The following is a 22446-nucleotide window of genomic DNA, read 5'->3' on the forward strand; positions in this document are numbered from 1 at the left end:
GCAGCTGTGCATGGGGCTAACCATGGCATGGGTGCAGCACCCACCACCTCGCTGGGGCTGCTTACACCTCTCATCTCTTCAGGACAGAGAAGCCAGAAGGCTGAGCCCAAAGGGGACAAAGCACAGTACTTGTTCCTCATGTGCTCTCCTGGCCTTGCTGAAATATTTGCTGAAACACTGGTGCTGATATAAGGGAAGGCCAGGCACTGCTGAGCAGCACACCCTGCACCAGATTTGACCGGTGTTCATGGCTCCAGCAGATGTTCCTGCTTTTCAAGGAAGTGGGAACTTTCTAGGTCATTTGCCTGCCCTCTTCTTGCCTCTGTGCAAATCCCTTTTGAGTTGATGTCTAGAAACAGCCCATTAGATTATGTCCAAAAACACAGCACGCAGTCATCCACTCTTTGACCAGTGACTGGTTCCTAAAAAACAGGTTCTTCTTTGGAGAACCAAAGTCTTAATAGGAATATTTTATTACATTCACAAACTATTTTGACTGTTTTTTTAATGGTAGATCAGTACTGAAAAAATCATTCGGGTACAGATTTACTGTAACTGTCCTTTACTGACTGGACTTTCCAACTTCCTAACTTATGGTGTCCCTTCTGCAAACAGGATGGGAGGTTAGGGCATTAATACTTAAATTTTATGCATATAAAGTTTTTGTTTAATTTTTCAGTGCATAATTTCTTTGCATATATTCTTGCTTTCTTGGTCTCTGGGTGACTGGATTCTCTATATTTAGAATGACCTTCTGTGGGAAAAAAAAAAGCAGTAACTTATTGAATTATAGCAAGCTAGTTCCCTACAAAAGCTCTAGCTCGACAAAGAAGATAACATGATAAAAACTTCAGTCATGGAATTCAGTACAGGAACAGAAACATTGCTGTCAGGAAGTGGAAAATGTGCTTATGTAACATCTATCTGCAAACGGTTACAGCTGCTGTTGATGTTAACCACTCTGAACAGTTCATGGAAGCGCTAAATAAAGAGCTATTCTCAGTAGCAGCTGTCCAAAAAAAGAGATAATTTCCTGATGCACTGGTCTGACTGCTGGAATAAGGGTTATTAAGGGGTTACTCTGGATTTACACCATCATTGCCAAGAATACAGTTATAGCTCGGTCTAGTTAATTGTCCTGACAAGGATGCAGAGCTGGCCTGGTTAAGTAATTAGACCTGTAAGGGAAAAGGGAGTTGTGTGGAAGGAACTATTGCATTCAGATATAATGAGCTACTGTTGCAGTGGAGTTATCTTTTGTGGAGAACAGCTCTGTCTGTGAACAATGGTTTATTCTAACTGGAACAGGAACTTGTATCTTGCAGTATTTCAGAACTATTTGGAACATTCATTTCAAAGGGCGTGGAGTTTTTAAGCAATAAAAAATACAGTAAAACATTTTTAGGGGCTGTTTTTCAGTCACTGATCCTAAAGTGTTTCACAGCTCTAAATCACTAGAGCCTGTGCTAAGCAGGAAAATTCATTTTGTCACCTCTATTTCTTGTATGTGGTAAGAGAAGGGCCTGGGGCAGATTTCCACATTTCAGCTTGAAATCATGAGGTGGCCCTGTGTAGGACCCCATGACTCCATGGGACACATATTTAGCAGCACTAACAAGTGCTCCTAGAGAAGTAGTCCAAATTTTGCCAAAATAAGATGGAGTATAATAGACTCAAGGTATTTTGAAATGTCCTAAAATATTAGATAAAAGGATTATGCAGTCCAGTTTTTCTTGCTTTGACTTTCTGGAAAGAGCTGCCACTGTTCTTTGGCAACCAGTGCCAGTGTAATGATTACTCAGTAAGTATGAGATTTGCTTGCAATTTCCCATGGTGGAAGATTTCCTGCTGCAAAGCTGTCAGACTTCTGCTAGTTTGTGTCAGATACAAACCCAGGGTGCACCAAGGGAGAGCCCACACCACATCCAAAGGAAAAAGCAAATCCCTCAGCCCTCCAGGGAGCCTTTGGCAGCTGAGTGTTCACAATGCCTGTCGTAGCCACACTTACTGAAACTGGTTGTTGGTGGGGAGAGCTCCGGATTTAGTCAATCACAGAAAGCTTTGTAAGCTGTTAATTATAGAATGCACTAGTTGAATGGCTCTTAAATGACTTCTGAGATTGACTCACAGTGTTTTGCTTATTTTTACTTATGCAGCCCAACAATTTTCCCTACAAGGAAGAGATTATGTCTGTGAACCCTACATGTCTGGTTGTGATTATCCTCCTTTTCATAAGTATCATTTTGGCTTTCAAGGTAAGTGCACTGTTGTGTATAAAGTCCGCTTCTGGTCATGGGTGGGATGTCCCTTACTGGGAGGTCTGTCTTGAGATGAGTTCTGGATAACTACACCCCCTGCAGCCTGATACCTGTACAAAATAGGGTTCTAGACGTCATGAAAAAATTGTGAAGAATCTCATAGACAAACACGTGAACATATAGTCCACAATGGGGAAGTGTGATGCTTATAGGAGGAACTCATGACTTATGAATCTTTGAAGCAGTGGACAAGGGAGAACCTGTTGATACAGACTTCTGGTGTTTGCAGAACATGTTCAGCAGTGTGTGTCATGAAAAACTTTAAAAACCACCCAAAGATGTGTAGGGAGAAGAGAAAAGGTCACCTCACTGACTGTAGCTAGGGAATAGGGAATAAAAATAAATTATCAGTCTTTCCAACACTGAGACCCATGCAGCTTGGTGCATTCATAAGAGATCTGGGAAGGGAAAGGAAATCTAACAACATTTTTTTTGCAATGTCATTCAAAATATGGAAAATAATTAGCCAAGAAATCTTTGCAGGAGAATCTCATGGGATGAACTGACTTAACAAGGAAATAGTAGAGAAACTCAGTGGTAAAAAATTCTTAGTAGTGGGCACTGAGGAAGCATGCTCTTGTTTCACCAACACTGCAGTGGACTGCAGTAAGAATGACCACTATAAAAGGGGTCTTGTAGCTGTTACAGATGGACCTGTGAAAATATTAGCTTAGCTCATTTCTGGTCAAACAAGTAAATCAAATGCTAAGAATATTAAGAAAGGAATAGAAAAACCAAAAGTATAAATTGTATAGTTTCTTAGCCAGTTCTGATGCCCACCATCTCTGGAAGCATGACTTCCTTTCTGGTGCCCTGTCTCAAAAAGAAATTTGTACAGCACATAAATAAATCCAAGAAATCTCTCTTGGGAGTAGCACTGTAAAGAACTGTCAGACCAAGCAACAGAAGGACACAGGGAATGAGAATTTATTTGCAAATCTAGTGGGTGAGAGGTCTGGAGGTGGCAGGTACCAGGCAAAGAGGAGATGGAGCATCACCCAGAGCAGTTGGAAAGGGCTCATGAGAAATCATCACATCCAGGCTGACTATCCAGTGCAGCAGCCCCCTCCTGCTGTGGGTCAGAAGTTCAAAAGGAGCTCAGAATAAGATCAGACAAATTAATGTAGGAAAAACAATCACTTGTGGCTCCAACTAGTACCCTGAGCATTGGACCTCTTGTAAAATATGCTGGTGTGTTTGCCCTTTTCTTGCACCCTTCTATGAGTTTCTTACAGCACAGTGCTGCTGGTTTTGTATTTCTTGTGTGGGACTTTATTTCAGACTAGTCTTGCTCTCTCTGCAAAGCAATTTTGCTTTAGATTAGACAAGTCCTAAAGAGTCACAATGACACCAAAGATGTTGCTTCCAGACAACGCATTTGACAACATACACAGGGAATGTTATTGTGGCAAAAGAGGTAGATTAGGTTATTGAAGCTACTTCAAAACTGGGTTAGATTAGGTTATTGAAGCTACTTCAAGAAACCCAACAGATAAGGTGTATTAAAGTGCTGTTGGAAGCTATGCTCACTTTTCTTCTGTGATTTAGCAATAGAGTTTATCTTTCTGGCCTTATATGTTCACAACCATACAGCTGATTTTATTTGCACTTCTAAGAAATATGTGTGAATTTAATAAATCCATAGATTTTCCAGGTTCCACAAGGAATGTGTTCTAAAAAATTTCTCTGCAACCAACAGCTTGTTTTTACCCCACGTAGGTCTGATGTTTCATTGACTTAAGTATGTCAAGAAAGCTTCAAGCTTATTAAAAAAAAAAAGGCAACTAAAATTGGAATGGCAAAAATGCTTACTACAGAGACAAGAAACCTAAGAAATCATTAGTACCAAAGACTCATTTTAAGTGGTGAAACTTGTTTTTTCCAAGAGTATGTGTGGCTCATATAATGTTCATTCTAGCAATGTATTATCATATAAATGAGTCACAAAAAATGTGACTTACACAGAAACACATGCTAAATTACAGTTAGCATTTTCATTTGAATTTCTTACGTTTCCAGAAGAGCTGCAATGCAGATTTACAGAATCTGCTCCATCAAATAAAAGCTGAACACACACAGATGCATCACATTTCATCTCTGATAGACTTAACAGATGGTACCACATTTATATATTGAAACTAGAAAGGTACTGTGTATAAAAAAATATGCCTCCTCTCCCTCTGGAGTTCAACTAGAAACAGGGAGAGGAACCAAAACATTGTGACCTAGGAAAAGCAACAGTAGGAAAAGCTGCATTCAACTGGTGGGAAATACAAAACTGAATTCCTCAGAAATATTTGGTACTATGACACTTTTGTTTTGGGTGAAGCTACATTCAGAGAAGAAGATTACTGAGCAGAAAGCAAGATTATGCAGTATTAGATGCTGTATTAGATGGGTTTGTGTTTTGCAGTCATGGGTTTGTGAAAAAGAGAGGGTGGTAAGAAAGCCAGCTAACCACACTCAAGCATTTGTCTTTTTAGTTGTTATCATTTACTTGCATCTGAAGCACCTAATGGGAATTTCAGGTGGTTTCACACAGAACACTTTTCAGAGTAGACCAAAATATTTTATTCCATTCACTGTTTTTGTCTAGAAACTGAACTGGAGTTGCATACAATGAAACATAGATGTTTCCTATCAGCAGAAATATATGTATATACATGTACACAGGACTTCAAATTTTATATAGCCAGCACAATGACTTTTGAATCGTGTCCTCTGCAGCTGGTTTGGAGAAGAGAGCCTTAGTTTCCTCTAGCCAACCCCAGCTTCTGAGACAGAACAATTGAAGCTTCAACAGGGGGAAGCTCCTTAGGCACAAATGAGCTCAAATGAGTACAAACATAGCAGATTAAACCTTTTCCTCAGGGAACCCCAAGCACTCTGCAGCTTCACAGTATGGCCTCTTCCTTGGCCTTTTTCTTTCTGAACAGTAGGTAGGAAAAGGTAGCTGCCAGTGGAGCAGCCAAAAATTGTTCCAGTTCAGTGAGACAGGCTGGTCTTCAGCAAACTGAGTATTAGCACTGTTCTCCATAATATGCCTGTAAGCTGCATGTACAAGTTATTGAGCCCAGAGATGAGAGCACTCTGCATGTCCTGGTGTCCTCAGCAGATGGGAAAGGATAAGAATGAAGTTCTGTGTTCACCCTGAGAGATTTGGTATCTCAGCCCAAGGGCATTCTTCCTGGCAGGGGTAGCCCTGACCTGCAGCACATCCATCACCTGGCATCTGCAGCTTTCCTGCAGGGCTGATGGGGCAGCAGCTGGGACTATGAGCACAGCCCCAACAGCCAAGCTCTGATCCCCACTCCCAGGAATGGCCAGTACATAGCCACGAGGTTGTCCCCTGTTCCACAAAAGCCTAGGACAAGTCCCAGCACTGATGATGACAGGATACTTATGGGAGAATCATCTCTAAAACAGGGGTCAGTTGCTTTAAATTGCAACAGTGTGTGTGACTGAGCCAGCAGCTGATGTCCTGGCCCTGTAAGGTGCCGTATAAAGTGTTGCAGACCAGTGATTTGGTTTAATATTATTCTTTCCAATTACACCATTTCTTTCAGTTCTAAGCAGCTGTTCTTATACAACCCTTTCTCACAAGATACACATTCTAGCGTGCTGAGAAGATGGATTTAATTCCAGATTTTATCATCACAGCAACTCATTGTTTCTCTTTCTGTAACACCAACATGGGAAATACATGTGGTCAACTGGTCTGCCATTAGCATCCCTTTGAAATCTTCATATAAATTTCAGTTTGTGTAGAAAACTTTATCTCATTTTCACCAGTTACTGAAGCCCATCCCAGCTCTGTAAACAGAAAATTCAAAGCAGCTGGGGAGTCAAATGGGATTCAGTGCAGGCATCTGCTAACCTGAGGGGGCTCTGTTGATTTGTGGTTTTCACCCTGCACTTGCTGCCAGTGAGGGGTTACCCAGAGGGCTTCTGTGACCCAGATCAGCACAGACTTTCCCTTGCTGTGTTACAGGAAGCATCACAATACAACAACCTCTAATTTCCACAAAGATGCTGGTCAGTCTTCTGGTCAGGCATCTGATGAGCACAGTTCATTTCTGTTGTTATGCAACTGAATGAGTGTGTCTGCAACAGCAAGAGACAGCGTGACAAAGTTTTGTGGGTTTCAGATCCTTAGGGTCTCAAGTAATTTCCCACCATCCAAAGGGGAAGACTGAAAGCTGGCTAGAAGTAGGCACGGTGCCTGTTTCTACATTCAGCCTTTTTACACACCTTTCTCGAGGTGTTTGCCTGGGGCTGCCTTCCCCAAAAAGTGTCACTGTCTGTCACCAGTCTGTGCTGTGGTGGGCAGGAAATCCACTCAGGGTGGATTTGGCTGAGGGAGTTCAGGCCTTTTATCTAGGGCCAGTTTCAAATGTGAACATTAGTCTTCTGAGATAAAAATCAATATATTTATATACTGTGTGTCCAGCCACACATTTTAAAGCAGTATTTGAAACCTCAGCCAAGTCTTTCAGGAAAGAAAATTGGTAACTGAATCAGGAGCCTCATTTAACAGTGCAGCAGTATTGGTAGAAAATAATTATTAAGAATGAGCTAAGTAAGGTTACAGGTTGAAGAAAACAAGTTTCTATGACTCATGGTTTGCAGGCCAGCAGCACATGTCCAAAGCACTTGGACAAGGACATGCTCCGAGCTGCTGCCACTCTCCCCCCTGGGTTGGTCAGTGTCTCGGAGCCAATTCCTTGGTGTGTGCTGGCTGATGACCTCCTTAATTCAAGGGACAGACCTGACCCACGAGAAACAGCTTGTACATGCAGAGCTAGGTTTCAGAGCTGGGAAAGCTGTAGAGGTTCATTGTGGGGTAAAGTGGGTTTTGTTCACCACATGGAATGGGAGCATTAAAAAATAAATCTCCCACTAGCTTCTCCCAGATAGGCTTGTATTATCCAAAACAGGGCTTCCCTCACTTTGGATTTTGACAGAAGCGGTATAGAAATAGTCTTGCAAATAGGTAGGCTTAATGTAAAGCGTTTCTTATAAAGACAGGCTGTGTCCCCACAGAAGTGTACTATATTCAGTGTCTGTTCTGCATTGGCTCTTATGCCTTTCCCAGGCTATAGTATCTGAGCACTGAAAGCTAATGAACTACTTATTACCACTTTAAATTAACAATGACGTTTTACTTAATTCTGAAAAAGGTGCATGTATGTGCATTTATTTACTTGTTTCATTAGCCTGGGGTAGGTTTGCACAGCCCACAGCTTGGTCTGCAGAGCCTGTCTAACCTTCCCTTGGGATTTAGCTCACTCCAGAAGCCTTTTGCTCTCCCCATTTGATGGCCAAAAGTATTGTCAAAGTCTGCAACAGTTGCAAGTCAATTCAGGGTCTGTAAGGTCCTTAGAAAAAAGAGGAAGCAAATTTACCAGATTTTAGCCAGCTCAGCCCTGGTGCAAAAAAAACCTTCCTGATTTGCAAGCAAGCCATCAGTCAGTCACGTGGCATCCTGAAAAACACAGCTCATGTGTGTCAGCTCTGGAGACAGAGGAAGCACAGGGCAGCTCAAAGGGATAAGAGGCTTTTGGAAGGCCATCAGTGCAAGTGAGTCACAAAAGTATGACTCACTCAGTGAGACACACATGCAAATTCAGTGCTGGCAGTTTAATCTGCATGTGTTAGGTTTATGAAAGAACTCTGTGCAGACCTACTAAGTAAAAATATAAGTTGGGCACTATCAAAACACAAAGGTCTCCTCATCACCATCATGTGTGATTACATGGGTGTCTTGTTTGAAAGAAAACAAAAGGAAAAACTCTAACCTCCAACAATGGGAAGCAGAAAGCTCCGGAGAGAACTGCTTTAATCCTGCCAGCTGTGTTACTGACATGCTGCAGATCTGACTCCAGCTTCTCCATATCTTCCTGCTTCTTCCTTCCAGTCACTTTGCTCATCTCTGCTGCCCAAACTGGAATCTCCCTCATGGACTATGAGCATTTTGCCCAACCAGTTAAAAAAGTAGAGACAAGTAGTTGTTTGACAGGAAGCAGTAGTACCCAAGCTCCAAGAAGAAAACCAGTGAAGTTTGTGACTTTGCAGTAGGTTTGTTGCAGCTATTACAGTTTTTTTTTCCCAGTGTAAAAAAAAAAAAAAAGCAGTATTTTTAACAATGTTTAAAATGTCAGAAATAACTTCGAATGTCAATAAAAGCTTTTACTTTAACAATTTTCTCTAGTCAGGCACCCCAGACCATTCCAGTCACATGGAATATATATTGATTTAATAAGCCCCCTTTATATATTGAAAGCCACAGTAAGGTCTCCCCAGAACCTTCCCAATTCCAAAGAACCCCAATGCTATCAGTATGAGGAATGACACTGGGTTACTCACAGAGCCCCCAGACATTCTCACAGTCACTGCAACCAGGGAGGTGACTGTCCCACGCTTCTATCATGCTGATGTTAGTATTTATAAAGAATGGAAATGTTCTATCAGAAAAACGTCCATGGCTTATTTTCTGCACAGGGTAATAAATCCCTTTTCTTTGCAGGGTTACTTGATAAGCTGTGTGTGGAACTGTTACCGATACATCAATGGCAGAAACAACTCGGATGTGTTGGTGTACATTACCACCAATGACACTGCGGTAAGGATGGTAGATGGCAAACATCTGTGTAATGTTATGCATTTAAAAGCTTTATTTTATTTTTATTTTACTTTATATTTCTTTAGTTAACTGCCTTAATTCCTTTGGCTGTCCTCATCTGTCGTTGATGTTTGGACTTAAAGCTCTGGGGACTGGCGTGCAATGGTTGCAAATCACGTCTATTGCTAAAATGCTGGTTTTATTTTATGCATATTATCTGTTAAAGAATCTGTGTTATCAGATTATAAAGTTTATCAGTATATCAGTATAAACCCCAGGAATGGCCCTCTGGGTTCTGAGAGTCCTGAGCTCTCTAGCTGTGTGATGATCTGGACTGTGGAGGGACTGATTAGGACTCAAGGATGCTATGGTTTACACCTGCTGTGAAATTCTGATTTATCTATAAAATTGTGATTTAGGACATTTAACATCTGGTGTAGTGCTTTACAAACTCACAGAGAGGAGCTAAAAGGCAGCAAAAGTTCAGTGATTCATTTCCCAGTGCATGATGGGGTTTGTATGGTAAGGAGACCAAATGAAACAAAGATTGTCATGAAAGAAATAAATAGACAGATTTTAACCTCAAAATATGGAAGGCATAGGTTCACTTTATAGTAGTTTAGTGCTTACATGCACATGTGCAAGACACAGATTGCTAAGCAATGTCTTGCTTTTTGCAGAAGGACTACGGGAGGAAAGGGTCTCTGGAAAAGAGCCAGTTCTGTTTGCAGTGGTGTTGCCATGGAGCTGCTCGTTCCACCCAAGCTACACTCTGGGGGCTCTGTGCCAGGTCAGCCCCTGGGGTGACCCAGGGCTGATGTAACAAGGCTCTTTACACCATTTACATAACAGAATGAGAGCAGCACAAACTGGTCCTCTGGATCATTTGGGTAAAATCCCAGGATTGCTTTCCTCAGGTTTTCCTAACTGTGGGTGGTCTCCACGCACAGAGGTTTTAGACTGTCAGCTATAATCCTTTGGAATGAGTGATTCCCGTGCAGCCACAAGGGCTTAGAAAACCATCACTACTTTTACATGAAAGATGTTACTCTTGCATAGTTATTTGTCTTCTCTACCCGAAGCTTTAAGAAAAACATAAGAAGTTTTATAGACTATGATCACAGCTGGCAACCAGGACATTTAAGAATAAAAACATGGATTTATTGAGAGCTAAGAAGTATTACCATTTTCTGTATTGGAATCTACTTTGAATAAAATGAGGAATTTTATATGAAATACTTTTGATAGCTCTTTTGTTCAGCCTGTAGGTAATTGTAACTCAGCTTCAAATGCTGTTAACTCTATAACCCACAGAGCCAGCAGGCTCAGCAGTGGGAGAGTGTCAGCTAGATTATCTGGGAAACTAAACTTATTTTTTAAAAGTTACATTAAAACCACCTGCTTCACTGCTGCCTTCAAAAAACAAAAGACTTTTTTAGAGATGCCTGGCTACCAAAGCTCTTCTCAGTACTTTTGTATTTGGTAATTACCAAATGTTTCTGTGAGAAAAGGAAACCCTTTTATCCCATTCACAGATGACATTGTTGGACTGAGCCTTTAATTTAACTTTGCTTTGCTCTTAGAAGACATCTAAAGCAAAAGCAGGTTGAGAGCAAGGTTGTGCATTCCTAGCTAGGGCTCTGACCATTGGACTCTTCTTCCTTCCCCAGGATTTACACTTCTTTAGTTTTAATAAGGTGAGAATCTGTTCCTGTAAGGTATGATGCATCTTTCTAAAAAAGTTCAGTAAGATGGCATTAAATGAGGAAGAGATGTTTGGGAATTTATTAGCTAACCAAGAAAAAAAAAAAGCACTCAAAAATTCCTGTTTTTGAGTACAGAAAGGCTCAGGAGAAAGGCAAGAGGAGAGTCACTAACAGCCTGGGTTTTGAATTATGTATTTGAGGTGGAGGCAAGCTTCATTCAAACCCATGTCTGACTACTTCTTTCTAGTCAGGTTGAGCACCTTCACCCTTAGGTGACTCATTCCCTATCCATCTCTTTCACATCCTTCCCTGACAAGCTCCATGAGCACCCACCAGCCCAGTGTATCAGCACTGTGAAAAAGGAGTGATGTGCTCCTGAGCAGCCTGTTTCTTTCTTTTGCTCTTTACTGAGCTTCAGAAGGAATGACGGTATGTGGGGTTAAATCCCCATCATTCTGCACTGTGAGTCAGAAGACAGTTCTTCCCTCCCTTCACCCCTGAAATCACAGACTTAAGAAGGTTATCTTTTTCTGCATCTATGTCTGCATTCCTAAACATACACAAACCCCCCTCTCCACATGACTAAAAAAATGTAGGTCCAACACTGTTAATTTAAAATGGTTTCAAAATGAAACATAAAAGAATAGGGCTTTGAAAGTGAAATACTGGGGACCTCTGAGAGTTTAGAGCTCTTGAGGAAACCTTACAAAATTTTGAAATGCTGTGATAGGTCACTACAGTCTGTTGAATTGTATAATATTCTCCCAACATTCAAGTGTACTTTTGTATTAAAATGATGGGTTTTTATTTTTATGAATTCTGGAAAACTTCTTTCAGCAGGGCTTCTTCATACCAATATGCCTTTAAATCATGAGCTACCAGTTTCTTAAAAAATATGAGTCAATCTCTGCCCTCTTTTTTGAAATAAATATGTCATTTTTAGAATCAAACCTGCTACCTGAGTTCCAACAGAGCTGCAGATCATACCTGCAGGGTACATTCTCATCTTCAGGGATGTTTTTTGATATGTATTTGTCATCAGCATTAGCTAAAAGAATCTGTACAAATGGAAACAAAAATCTAAGCTTAAATATGAGACTGGGCATGATTGCTACAGTTTAAAGTAAAAATTTTAAGTATTGTGGAATCATAGAATCACAGAATGGTTTGGGTTGGAAGGGACTTTCAAGATCATTTAGTTCCAAACTCCCTGCCATGGGCAGGGATACGTTCCACTAGACCAGGCTGCTCAAAGCCTCATCCAACCTAGCCTGGATCACTTTGGGGAATGGGTCACCCATTGCTTCCCTGGGTAACCTGTTCCAGTGTTTCACCACCCTCACAGTAAAGAATTTCTTCCTAATATCTAATTTACACCTACTCTCAGTTTAAAGCCATTTCCCTTTGTCCTATCACTACATTCTCTTGTGAAAAGTCCCACTCCAGCTTTCTGCAGAGCCCCTTTAGATACTGAAAGTTGCTACAAGGTTTCCCTGGAGCCTCCTTTTCTCCATATTTGTGGCCCTCATTTGGATTGGCTCCAACAGGTCCATGTCCTGCTTATGATAAGACCCCCCCAGAGCTGGATGTTTTCTTCTCTATATAGAAGGATTTTGTCTTAAAATCCATCCTGTAGTCTGAATTGCTTAATTGCTTCATTGCTTCATGCTACCCATTTGCTCTGTTGTTCTCAACACAGAAATTTCCAGTTAGTTCCCCTGGTCAAACTGGTTCTTATAAATAATGCTCATAGATCTGATCTGTAACTAACCTTTTATCAGCTACCAGATAATCTGATTTTTGTCACTCAGTGTAAGTGGTTTAAGCCATCCTTTTTGCAAGTGTGCCATCTGGAGCAAATATGCCTCCTCCTGCTGCAGGCTGTGAATGGGATACTCCTGCTGCTCACTAGATGAGAGAGCCTCCTTCTGTGACCTTTGATCAAAATTTGACACCACATGAATATGCCTGGCTCGGCTCCATCGACAGACTGTGTTATGACATGGGAGGGCCAGCTGATGCTGGGCAGGGGAATGGCCTGGACCCCAGACAGGGGGAAGATGTGACACTCTTAGGCTCCTGAGAACCTGAGAATCCAGCTGTGTACCTTAGTCACAACTGAGTCTCTTGGGAATATGGATCTCTCTCCTCCTAAGTGGAGGATCTCCCTCCTCCTAAGTGTTTGTTCAATACTTCTCTCCCCTCAGTTTCTGGAGGTGTCTGTAGGAGGTTTTGGCATGGCATTAAAGTGGCTCCCCTGCAGTAATCTGAGGATTGCTTGTCCCACTTTCCCAATCCATAGTAACCTGAGGATTGTTTTTTCCACTTTCCCAATCTGGGATTGCTTTTTCCTGCCAGCTTCTCAAACGCACCATGGATGAAGGGTAATTTTCCACACAGATTTAAACTGTCACAGTAGTACCATGGAAATGTTCATCCAGTTTGGAAAAATTGCTAGTGTACAGGTGCAAAAGATAACCCAAAGTTAGACATTTGTTCTCTGGAGCAGTAGCAGCTCTATTGTGCTCTTGGACAGCCAGGGGATTTCAGTCTTTTTATTTTTAACTCTCACTGAAGCCATTCAATGGAAGTTTCATCTCTGGTCATGCTGCCAGTGGGATAAAATGTAAAGCTGTAAATCTCTCTTCAAACTGGAATTTGGATCTTTATATGCTTTATGAAATAGTTTCAATAGATTTTATCTTACATAGACTTATCCACAATGGTTAATAAGTTACTTTTAAAAAAAAATGTAGATATATTCCCTCTGCAGACATGACCTCAGCTAAGTAGCCTGTAATTAATTGGTCAACACTTTTGTTTGCTTTCCCTTGCTCAAAGCAATAGGAGACCCATTTGAGAAGTGTAGAGTTAGATCTTTCATTCCTGCTGAATGATTTCTCTGAGCAGAAGAAGAAATTCTTTGGTAAAGTTGGAAGGGACATTCTTTGTATTATTGTGTTATTAATTTGGTGATTAATTTGGCTATGGACAGAGGGAAGGACCCTTAGACTCATGCTGGTTAAAGAGACTGAAGCGTGAGATGGATCCCAGAGACAGATAAACCATAGCAAGAGCTCTTATTTCTGATAAGTGCTTTGGAACCTGTGGTTTCCAGCTGCTGAGTCAGATTTGGGATGGTATGTGTCAGAGTAGAAGACAGCTCAAAGTAAAATTCTGCTTTAAAAATGTTTTCCATAAAAATCCTACAAACTTGTCAATTCTCAGAAGGTAGCTGGTCTTGTGGCAGTTTGTGTGCCACAAACTGTTACTGGGCCACTTGACTACAAATATCTTTCTGCAGTTAATAGTAACCAGGGAAATATTTTCAAATGAGCTGACACCACAAATGAATATCCCTGGTGTGACTCACTCTCTTGAGTCCATTCAGGGCTTCCAATGGAGTCCAGGAAAAGGACCTTTGACCTTCCTTATTGGAAACTGTCTGATCAAGCTGCTAGAGGAAAAGCAGGTAAAGCAGGGCATAGAGAAGAGGAAGAAGAATCAGGGACAAGAAATAAAGGATATAAGTAGAACTACCCAATGCAATAAGTAAAGGGGATGGTTCATTAGTAATCCAATATAATAGTCTACATGAGACCTAGAAATGTGGTTTAAATGCTGGAGCTGTTTTTGTTCAGAATTGCACTTTGCAAACATAACAACACAAGCAATTTCTTCAATGAGAATTTTTTTTAATCTTCAAAGGGCTCAAGATCCACATGGATGCCACCATTCACATCTTGGTAGTCCGCACGTGCTGCATGTGCAGTTCTTCCTCTTCTGTTTGATTCTGAATTGCAGAAAGTATCATGACAAGCTGCATCTGCCAACAAACAGCTCTTCAGCTGCTCCAGCATTTCATATTCTACTTGCAGTGAAGTCCCGTGCCTTGTCAGCTGGCCTTTAATCTTAGCGAAGAGATTGCTCCTTTATTTTTTTAACTTTTCATCTTGCCATCTATATGCAGCTCTTGCTTCCACTTTTTCCCTGTTTATGGAAGATTTTTAAAATTAAAATCCAGCATTTCCTGTGGTCAAAATTACTTCATGCTGCCTGTTTTCTCTGTTGCTTAGTGCTATAGGCTAATTACACTTCTTGTATGGGTCTCAACTATTATTAGGTAGCTGCTGTCAGAAGCCAGCTGTACTGTTTGGAATGGACTATTACCAGTGTCAATTTGGGGCAAATACCCTCTTAAGTTTAAAAATAAGATTTCCAAAGCATTTTCATTTGTCATGACAGTTATAAATTTACCTGTGAGTTAAATTACATGTTCAAAATATACATGTTTATCTATTTTCCTAAGTAGATTGTAAATCTGTATTTATTTGCAGTTGACATATTGGAATTTGGAACTAATATGTGACAATTTGTGAGAGATTTACAATAAAACAGACAAATCTGTTCTCAGTGTTGATAATTAGATTAAAAAGAAGACATGAAATGGGGACGTGTAATTTAAATCTTCCAAATATTTTTGGGTTCACTAATTGGGTATGTTGCAATGTAGGAAAAAGACAGTGTTTATAAATTTGCTGTGTTTCTTTCTTTAGTGCTTTTTATCCTAATGGGATTGATTCACTACCATCTGACAGCTGCTGCTTTTTGGGCTTCAAAACACAAGTCAAAATCTTCAGTATAATTCCAAGGATACATATCAGTGCAGCAAAAGTCAATGACAACTTAAATCCCTGTTGCTCAGGATGTATGGGTGTTAAGCTGAGCCGTGTGTGAATTTTCCAGGTCAGGCTCAAGTCATAGTTACACTGTGCACCGACAGAAGGGGGAGGTGAGAATTTGCTCAAACAGGGAGGTGCAGCAGGGTGTGAGAGGCAGAGTCCCAGCAGAAATAAGCCATGCTGGGGCTTTATAGCATATATTGTAGAGTTGGCCTGTGCAGGAGCCCTGCCCTGCTGCAGAGCTGCTCCCCCAGGCGTGGTCCTGCTGCAGCTCCAGCACTACCTCATCTGCTGTCACCTCATTACGTCCCCCTGCACAGCACAGCACAGCCCCAGCCTTTGCCAAGCAGAGGAGGAACTCCTCACACATCCCAGTCCCTCCCTCCCCAAGGCTCTCTGACAAAGCTTTCCCAGCCCCACAAACCAGTCAGATGCTGAAGGACCCTCAGCAGGGTAGGGGGGGCGGTGACAGCTGGTGGCTCAGTGGGTGGCTGTGTTCTCTCCGAGAACACGCTCGCTCCCTGCCAGGGAGGAGCACCCAACTGCCCGTGTTTGGCAGTGGTCAAGGGGCCTGTCCTTCTGTGGTTGTTAATGGTTTCAGTTAACTTATGGACTTTAAGTCTCATTTCATTTCACTTTAGTGGCTCCCTTAGAGCAATTGCACTCTTTCCGAGTGTCCCTTGGGACTCTTTATGGACTCAGGACTGTCTGTTCCAAACTGCGCAGCACCTGTGGGTTTGGTCCTCTGTCTTATGAGCAGTGGGGAAAGCAAGGTCTGCTTTAAATTAACTCTGGGACAGACGCTCAACTTCAGAAAGAGCAAGGCTGAGTGGGTATTCATCCACCAAATTTAGAAGATCTGCAAAATTTTTTGGGGAGTTTCTGGCTGACAGGTGCTTTATGGTTGTGATTTACTAACAGTGATAGATTTTTTGATACAGACAGGAGCCTTTCCAGCAGCATCTGTAATGTAAGCATGGCTGTGATAACCACACTCTTTGGGAGATAATCAGTCCTGTTAAACAATTTGGGTGTCCCATGTGAGCTATACCCAGCTTTCTGTCTTGTTAACACTTGAGTGGAATACACAATGTAGTTTAGTAATGAAAAAGTCCACTGAAAGAGTAGTGCTCTCTCACAGTTTTCTGCACTCAAGACATCAACCATTTGTTACACAGAGTAAAAGTATGCTCCAATGTCTTCAACACTGATGACTTGTAGATAAATATACCCTGAGAAGCACATGCTCATCCAGAAAATGCTCATTAAAAAAAAAAAATAAGGAAAAATTGAAAAAATAATGCTGTTCTCCCTGTACAAAATCATGATGTACAGCTAGAGATGCAGCAGTATGAGGCTGACCAAGATGTAGGAAAGACATCTGTGACCTGAAGAGGGCTGTTGCTCCATGCCTCTGAATGGAGACAGTAATTACACTATTATTCTGGATGACTTTTATGAGGCTGCACATGATGAAAGAAGACAATAGCTTCCCCAATTCAATTTTCTTCCCACGCAAGGGTAATCACAATCTCTCCCTAAATATTGTTGTATTCTAGAAATATATACATTTATTCATCTAACTGGAGTGCTGAAAAAATCATGCTGCTTCATTACAGAATTTCATAAACTCATGTAAAGTTTCCTAAATAGTGTCTTGGAGAGCTGGTGGCTTGGAATAAACAAGCAGTTTTGCCAAAGAAAAGCCATACCAGCTCTAACTTTGCACAGATGATTTTGGAGCACTGAACCCTACTTCTTTGCTGAATGAGGTTATAAATTATCTCTGAGCTATTCTGCTTCCAGTTACTCCATCTGTAATTGTTCTAGTGTGGTTTCTAAAGGAAATGCATACATATAAACATGAAAATACTTCCTATCCATGTTGAGAGGAAGATTTCTTGGGATTTATTTGAAAGACAACATGTAATAAAATCCTTAAATAGTAATTAACTAGCATATTTTGGACAGGTTTTTCAAGCAAAAGCATCCAAATGAAACTATAACAGCATCGGTGTATGAAGCAGAGTCAAACGTCGCTCATTTAATATTAAATAAGATTTGAGTCAGATATGAAGCTTTGTTTTTGGCCCTATACTCAGGGCTCTTTTTATGTGGGGACAGGGAGAAAGAAAAAGAGAAAGATAGGAACAGTTTTTTAGACATTGCCCTGTTACTTCCTCAGAAACATTTGCTTTGACTGGACTCATTTGACCAAAGCATCCATTTACATTGTAAACAAACACCTTTGAAGCAAATATTCATAAGCATTTACTTATAAGAATTGTTTCTAAAGGGCAGTTGATCTCATCTGGAAGGTCATCTGTCCAGGTCAGGTGGGTGAAAGTCCTTGCCATTTTCCTGAGCTCAAATGTAGGTCAGCTACCTTCCCAGCACCTTTCACATACCTGGGCTTGGACCCTTCAGCCTGGACCCAAAACTGTCAAGTGGGTTTCTTAGTATGAAGAAAGTAAGTGGGGACTGCACTGCAGGGGAGCAAGGATCCTTAGTGAGATGAAAGAGGGCAGAACAAGACAGAATTTAATAGAGGTCTTTGGAGTTATGAGTGGCAGAGGGGGTGCTCACTGACTTAGAAAAGAGCTAAGGGACACTCAGTGAAATAGCTACTGGCAGGTTTCATAGCAAACCAAAGGTATTTCTTCTTGGAACACCTAGAAGAGCTGTGGGTCTGCTTACCAGGGGACATTGCAGTGCTAGACATCAGCATGGATTGAAATGCAGGCTAGAAAAATCAATGAAAGAAAAATTCCTTTAATGACCAGTAGCCCAGCAAGTCCTTGACATTCAAATTTCTGACAGTTTAGAGAATATTCTAGGCAAGTTCTAACTACATATGCTTGCACTGCTCTTTCTAAATTTCTTTCATTGTTCTGTCTTGCACTTCTGTTTCTTTATCGTCCACCACTTACTACTGTATCTGGATAGACCTTTTAACTTATCCAGGAGAGCTGTTTTCCTACATGCAAGTGCTTAATTGCAACATTCTGAAAGCTAATCCCTACTTCTGTCTCCAGTGCTTGCCTGGTATGCAACATCTGACTTCATCTCACCACAGAATTAATATTATTCCTCTTTCTTCACTACTGGGAAAAAGCTCCCTTTTCTCCTGAAGACTGCCAGCCTTTTCATACAGTCAGTGTAAAATGTGAATTTGTGTTAAGGGATTAAGTAGAAAACTGAATTCTCAGTGGATTTAGTTTTAATACTTCTTGTTTCTCCCACTGGTGGGTGCTGTGTGCACTTTTGGGTACCACAATATAAGAAAGATATAAAGCTATTAGGGAGTGTCCAAAGGAGGGCCACAGGCATGGTGAAGGGTCTGGAGGGGAAGCTGTATGAGGAGTGGCTGAGGTCACTTGGTCTGTTCAGCCTGGAGGAGAGAAGACTGAGGTGAGACCTCATAGTGGTTTACAGCTTGCTCACAAGGGGAAGTGTAGCAGCAGACATCAATCTCTTCTCTCTGGTGACCAGTGGGAATGGCCTGAAGTTGTGTCAGGGTAAGTTTAGATTGGATATCAGGAAAAGTTTTCTACCCAGAGGGTGGTTGGGCGCTGGAACAGCTCCCCAGGGAAGTGACCACAGCACCAAGCCTGACAGAGCCCAAGAATCGTTTGGACAATGCTCTAAAGGACATGGTATGACTCTTGGGGATGGTCCTGTGCAGGGCCAGGAGTTGGGCTTCAATGATCCTTGTAGGTCCCTTCCAACTCAGGATATTTTATGATTCTGTGAACTCTTGGAAACTAACTATAGAAAAAACATATTTCTTCAGATACTCTTGGTAAATGCTACTTCTTTTCTCCGTACACAGAGAAACGTTGAAAACTTTTGAAGGTCAGCCTGAATAAAATCACTATATTTAATAGCTTTCAGTAAATTTTGTACAGGACATAAGTGCTACATTAATAGGCTTATTTACTTTCAAATAAAATACAAAATTTATTAAATAATCAGTGATATTTACATATAATCCAGAGCTCATTGTCACACAAAGTACTAAAGGAAATAGCTACCACTTTGTGGCTCGAGTCTCCAAAACAGAGCTTAAATTGAGGAGATCTGGATTTCAGAAATTTTTTAGAAAAAAAATATACCTTAATTTTACATTTTCCTTTGTACTCTCAGACTGCTCAGAAAAAAACCACATTGTCAAACTTGACAGGGAAACATTACAAAGAGAATTATTCTAAGCCTTTCCTGCCTACAGAGTGAAGCAATCAGCTGGCTATAGCTGTGTATGCACACAGACATCTTCTGTTTTCCCCAGGTGATCTTCATAACATCTGTGTAGTCAAGAACCCAGCAGTACATTTGGGACTATCTTGAATGGGACAGGTGGTCTTGATGGCAGCCTTCCCTCTAGAGCTCTTTGTAGGCTGGCTGCTGCTTCACTGCAGCTGAACGTGCTTTAGGTTGCAGTTAATGGCTCCTCAAAGCACCACAGCTGTGGGAGGAAATTCCACTGCTCTCGGCTGGGTGAATGACAGGACAGCAGGGAAGTAAACATGAAATTAGTAAATGTGATTGCATACCATTAAACACTCTCCAAACCACACAGTGGTGTCAGATTGGTGCAAGTCGGTAGTTGGCCATGGCTGGAATCACTGAAATTAAATGAACCCAAAGCAGAGGGCTGGTGCAATTAGGCATGTGCTGCTTAAAACCTCTTCTTTCAGTTCAGTTGTCTCTGAACCTGATGCATCAGCCTTGTGCTGTATCAAGGAGAAAATGTGCCCTGCTTTAGGAAAGGCATGTGGTGACTGTATTTCAGCGCTGCATTCAGCACTGGCATATTCTTCCCATCTAACACTATTCACCCTGTGGTTAGTCTCCCTCCTCTTTTTAATAAACAGACAACACAGCCTGAGCCTGCTGACACTTTGTATTTGACCTGTGTGGAACAAAGGGCTCCTTTTGCCCTCTTTTCTTTTCCTCCCCACATATTCACATTGGCCTTCCCTAAAGATTTGGGTGACTAAGATGCAAAGGTCGCTTCTGCAGAAGAATTATATGAAGTACATACAGCGCTGTGGTGAAGAGCTTGAGATAAACATTTCAAGCATAGGCTGAAATTTCTGCAAATACATATTTAATTTGTAAATATTTCCACAATTTAGCACCTGTCTCATACAGTCATATCCAAGTGTCATCCAAGAGAGTTTTGACTCTGTCTTGATGTTTCCAACATCTTTTAAGAAGTTTCAAATAATACACCTGTTTTATGAATGTGAGATCCTTCTAAGGCAAAGTGAAACAATTTGTCAGAGATCCAAATGATAGCAACAGGACTAGGATTAATTTGCAGTAGTAATGACCCTAATTCCACACAACTATTTATTGTCACCTGTCCCTGTCATCTCTGTGATGTAACCTGAAGTCCTTCAGCATAAAGCAAAGGTGTTTTTACTGAAAAACTAAAGTTTGAGAAAACATCGTGAATGCTCACTATAACCATCAGTACTTATCATAGACCTTTTTAATCTATAGCTTTTTTTGGCATTTAAGTTCTAGTGGGTGTTGGATAAAAGTATATTAGAGTTGTGTTTGTTTCTAACAAGACATCAATAAGGTTTTTTGTCATGGGAACTTCCAAATGTTTCATACAGCAGCCAAGCAGAATGCTGTTCAAACTCAAAGCTGTTTGTGCGCAAACTGTACCATTCCATCCAGTGGAGAATACAAATGGCTGTTGGAAAAAGCAATCCAAAGCTCTCTGGAGACACATAAAGATTTCTGTTGAGTTCAGTGAGGTTTGGGTGAGAATGCAGAAATAACCAATTGATCAAATATTTTATTTTACTCATACAGAACTGAGCACATCTCCTTTAGAAAGGGGAGATCTAAGAGCTTGAGTTCAAACAGAAAGCACTGCAGCAATATGAGAAAACTTACACGTATGCTGAAGAAAGAACATTTTCTCCTGAAAGGTCAAGTAAATGTGGAATCAGCTGCACAGATATGGAGTGATTATTGAAATAATGCAATATGCCCCCTAAAGCAGGCAAACAAAGAAAGAAACAAACAAAACACTGTTGGGACAAGATTAGCTACAAATTGTTCAAATATACAAGTATTTACCTGTGTTTCTTCTCAGATATATTTCTAAGCAATGCCTTAAAAAACTTATTCTCCAAAACCAGATTAACTAGGATGTAAAAAATAAGAAATGACGTATGCTTATATTAACTGAATATGTTATAGCCATTGGCAAACTCATTTGGTAATTATTTCTTTCAGAGAAGGTCATTCTGTATTATGTGCTTTATAATAGAGATGCTTATGTAATACAATTAACCAAACCACTCAGATGACACCAGCTAAGTCAGGAACAGGATTTCTTATGGGTCAGTTATGGATTACTTCTGCCTATTATACATGACTGCTTATCACAAAATGCATAAATGCTACTGGGAACTAAGCCCAGCACTCAGCATTCCCTGTCCCACTTGAGCATAAGGGCTACACAGCCCCAGTTTCCCTCCCTCCCTTCCCAACTGAAAACCTTATATCTAGAGCATTCATATGGCAGATTGGAGCTGTGGGTTTGAACCATCGTGGTTTGAGACCCCTAGAGCTCTGATTTCAGAGTCTCTCTGCGATGCTTTTACACCAGACTATTGTACAAACAAGCGAGTAATGTTACATCTGGCTGCACCTTAAAGGATGGGGTTAAAATGGTACTTGCTTTTAAAATAAAATTAATGCAGTTATAGGGCTTGTGAAAGAAGTTACAAGCTTCTGTCCTTTAGATTTCAGGCATGCTATAGAACTGAACTCGGAACTGAATCTTCCAAACTTGCTTGCTGGTCTATTGAAAAAAGCCAGAATGTCTTCACATAGGGATCACTGAGTGCCAAAAAATGGGTGGCCTTCATAATTTTTATAGTAACTTGTAAGTGACAATCTAAAACACTCTGCAAACATTAATCCCACAGCACTCAGGCAACTAACATACATTTTTCTCAATTCACAACAAAGAAACGCAAAAATGTAATGCCTGGGAAACAAAAGGCCTCAGTTGTCTGAGTGAAGATTCTGCCTTGGGGTACCATGTACCTAAAATATGCACATATTTTTTGTACTTTGTCAATTAATTT

General features: G+C 40.9%; 1 protein-coding gene across 2 annotated transcripts in view; it reads left to right on the forward strand.

Moving 5' to 3' along the window:
• The window catches only part of LAPTM4B (lysosomal protein transmembrane 4 beta), a 59389-nt gene that overhangs the window by 31430 nt on the left and 5513 nt on the right, over positions 1-22446 (forward strand). Inside the window, exons 5-7 of one of the 2 annotated variants that reach the window (XM_053963749.1) lie at positions 2157-2255; positions 8845-8940; positions 14355-15015. In XM_053963749.1, the coding sequence (XP_053819724.1) occupies positions 2157-2255; positions 8845-8940; positions 14355-14396 (237 nt within the window). In that variant the 3' untranslated portion in view covers positions 14397-15015. Of the gene's footprint in view, positions 1-2156; positions 2256-8844; positions 8941-14354; positions 15016-22446 lie in introns of those variants that run through there. The other variant, XM_053963739.1, reaches the window with a different exon arrangement.

Source organism: Vidua chalybeata, chromosome 1 (genome assembly GCF_026979565.1).
Source record: "Vidua chalybeata isolate OUT-0048 chromosome 1, bVidCha1 merged haplotype, whole genome shotgun sequence".
Classification (NCBI taxonomy): Eukaryota; Metazoa; Chordata; class Aves; order Passeriformes; family Viduidae; genus Vidua; species Vidua chalybeata.